General features: G+C 38.7%; 1 protein-coding gene across 1 annotated transcript; it reads left to right on the forward strand.

Moving 5' to 3' along the window:
• The first annotated feature begins 485 nt into the window (after window positions 1-485).
• Window positions 486-1,502, forward strand: LOC149206184 (uncharacterized). Its single transcript, XM_089397622.1, has one exon. It carries the CDS (start codon window positions 486-488, stop codon window positions 1,500-1,502), a length of 1,017 nt encoding a protein of 338 aa, XP_089253748.1.
• The last annotated feature ends 2,232 nt before the right edge of the window (window positions 1,503-3,734 follow it).

The raw sequence follows: 3,734 nt of genomic DNA on the forward strand, positions 1-3,734 counted from the left end.
ACAAATGGCAACAAGAACCAGTACTGTTAAAGGAGGACTTCATAAGTCTCAAACAAGAAACAGATTCCCAAGGACTGATCAAAGTTAAAGATTTCCAGAACTTCCCTCAGGGCCAGGACAAGTGGAGAAACTGGAGTAACATTGATTGCAGAAACAACAACCTCTTAGCAACTAAAATAGAAGCACTGAGAAGTATTTTAAAACAGAGGATGATCATGGTCACAGAGGGGCAGGATCAATTGAGATGGGGCAACAACAACAAAGGAACCTTCAATCTCAAAGAGGAAAAGTATATTCTCCTGGGACTGGAGTCCTGTGTGCTAGACAAATCTTGGAGACAACTCTGGTCTCACCAAGGTTGGATGAAAATCAAGCTCTTTATGTGGCTGGTGTACCATAAGAAAATTTTGACTTGGGACCATATTAGAAAAAGGGGCGTCTTGGGGCCTTCTAAATGTCAACTTTGTGAAGAGCATGAGGAAACCATGGAGCACATCCTCAACTACTGCTCTTACACCACCTGGTTGTGGAATTCCTTTTCTAACATTTTCCAACAATCAGACAGGGACAGAGAGAGTATCATAAATACCCTAGTTAATTGGAGGAGGAGATTTTCGGAGAATGAGGTGCTTAATCAAGCATGGGCTTTAACACCAGGATTCATTATCTGGAATGTCTGGAAAGAAAGAAATAAGAGAATCTTTAAGGAAGAAAAAACCAACCCTCAGAAGCTCTATGACCTGATTCTAAAGCAGATAAGGGAAACAGTCAGCACCACAGTGAGCAATATCCCAGAGAGTCCACCCTCAGTAATGGAGCTGAGAACACTCAGACTACTGGGATTGCACAACATCATTCCGCAAGGGCTGGGAAAAAAGAAAATGACAATGAATACAGAGAAAGATTGTTGGCAGCCTCCTCCGAAAAACTACCTGAAATTCAATATTGATGGAGCCTCCAAAGGTAACCCAGGATCAGCTGGGTCTGGAGGAGTTTTAAGGAATGAAGAGGGAAGAATCATATTAATCTTCCACAGCCATTTAGGTAAAGCCACCAATAACATGGCAGAACTAATGGCGATGGAGCAGGGCCTTGAGATTCTGATTAAAAATCATAGCTCAAATGTTATTATAGAGGCAGACTTAGAAATCACCATCAACTCTGTAAAAAGAATCAGTTGTGGATCCAAACCGGAGAAAGTCTCAAATCATTGGAGACTTATCCAAGTCTATCAAAGGATTCAAGCCCACCTTCAAGGTCTGGGATCTGTTAGTTTCAATCATGTGCGCAGAAATGCAAATAAGCTAGCGGACATTCTAGCCAACCAAGGGGTGAACAATGAAGATTGTAGGATGGTAAAGAAGTGGCAGGATCTGCCCCAAAACCGTTTAAAGGTTCTTTGCTATAAGCAAGCGGCAGAGGACAGTCAGATGGTCCGTAGTAGTGGGAGGGTTTCTGGCAGAGGTGAAGTGTCCCCAACCAATGTTTCCTCGGCCTCGTGATTTTCCCTTTGGGTGCCATCGGTTCGCGGACGGGTTTGAGACAATCCTTTGTGTCTCCTCTGTTCCGCCTTCGGGTATGGGTCCTGAGTTAGATTGGAAGTGGTGGGAGAATTGTTCTTTCAGCAGCCGTTTCAGTTCTCCCGGCCGGAATAGTCTGAAGAGCATGGCAGGTTTAGTTCTTTTGGAGCAAACAGGTAATAGAATGGCCCTGGTGAATAATGGCGGAGGGTTTATATCTTCTTCTATAATCATCAGTGTTTGGCACAAGTTTTCCCCATTCCAAGGTAATGTTGTAGCAAATAATCGTCGGCAATGGAGTTGGGGGCTTCCACTTCCTAATTCCCAAGGTCGGGCGAACTTTCAGTAGGAGGAGCGGTATTCCTGAGATCGCATCGCTTTCCATCAGAAAGTGGTTTCGGATTATGGGCCACAACACCATGCAAAGAGTGACACGTGGTGGTGGGACGGTTTCGATAACCACCTTCATCGCACCTTAAAGTTCGGCGCCTTTTTGATGCGCGACATAAATCACAATCGTCTGTTTTTCTATGCCATCCGACGGTCTGGATGGTCCGAGAAGATCTATGGCACGGAGGTGGTTTTCGGGGCCACAACAAGCAGGAAGTGGTTTTCCCCATTTGGCAGCGATCTCAATCATTGAGCTCCACGTGGCGGTGGGGTCGGAGGGAAAACCGCCCTCATCGCAAGTTATCTTCCGCGCATGTTGGCCGGTCCAAAATCATTATACTCCGTCGACTGGCTCTTGAGGTTTCTACGGTCCAGATCTCCCGTGCAGGTTTGTGGGCCCGGGTGTTCAGGCATGCGGCGCTCAAGTACTTTTTTGGACCGTTCTGTCGAACCCGAAAAGTTGACTCGCAGGTCGTGAGAGCGGGCATTGATACCCCTTTTCAACTCCTAGTCTAAACTCTTTGATTTTTCTTCTTTCGAATTGTTAAGTTTGTTGGTAGTGCACGAGGAAAAGTTAAGCTTTTATTCTTTTCCTTTGTCTTCGACCTTGTGGGATGTGTTGTAACTCTATGTACTATATTTTTTGATTAAATGAATGGGAAGGTCCGACTCTTGCATTAGCAAAAAATGCACCTATGCTTGTTATTATATTGTACGTACTATCAAACTTAAAAAGGCGTGTCCAAAATTCTTAGTTTATAAAATACATTTCACAATTGGTGTATAATAGATTATGCAAGGCATAAATTAATAGAAGATGGTTGATAGAGGAATATGAAAAAACTTATAGCAACAAAGGTTAGGGAAGTGCATCTTATTAAGAGTACAGTGCAGTTTCTTTTAAATTTTAATATATAATAATGCTGGTGTATAATGCAAAAGCAAAGAGAAATTCTAAAAATCGTTAGAAATTTGAGTTGAGAATAGCATTTTTTTTTAATGTTTAAGTGAATAATTCGATGAATCAAGATGTTATCAATATGAAGTTTTTTTTGTTTATTTTATTATAGATGTGTTGAGTAACAATAATCACATGTTCAAAAGATTTCATTTTACAATGGTTGAATATGGTGTATTTATTAACCATAAAAACATAAAAGAATTTTTTGAAAGATGAAAATTATGAAGGATGCAAATGACAATGAAAAAATGTTAGTTCTCAATTCATTTGAAGTGGTGTTATAACTTAAAGAGAGGAAGAAAACTTTTACAAACTATGATGGATATAATAAAAAGAATGTTGAATTGTTTTTTAAATCTACATTATAAAAATCAATTAATTTTTTTTTTTTTAAATCAAGTTATACAAAAACTAAAGCATTTTCAAAACAATAAACAATGAGACCTAAAATAACAAAATTCTCTAAAAACAAAAAATAATCATTTAAAAATTATTATTGCTAAACATGTTTTTCTCTAATATGCATAAGCACTACAAAATTTTAAGGATACATGTTATTTTAAAATATAGAAAATTTGGTCCACAAGGTCTTGGATAGATGGTGATCGGGTGCTTTGTTAAGGCACTCTTTGATGTGAAGTCACCAATTCAATTCCCTGCCCTGATTGGGGTGATATATTTGACATAATGAAGATGTAGTCATGCCAAGCTTACAAAAATTATATATATAGAAACTTTGGTGAATCTTAATAATTTTAAAATTTCAATCTATAAAATTTTTCACAATTTATTCATTAAAATATTTTAAATTTATAAGGATTTTCATGTAGTTTATATAAAAAATTGACAATTTTATTTAGTAA

This window comes from Pinus tabuliformis, chromosome 1_2, assembly GCF_031772625.1.
Source record: "Pinus tabuliformis cultivar Carrire ecotype Pingquan chromosome 1_2, CPIR1, whole genome shotgun sequence".
NCBI lineage: Eukaryota > Viridiplantae > Streptophyta > Pinopsida > Pinales > Pinaceae > Pinus > Pinus tabuliformis.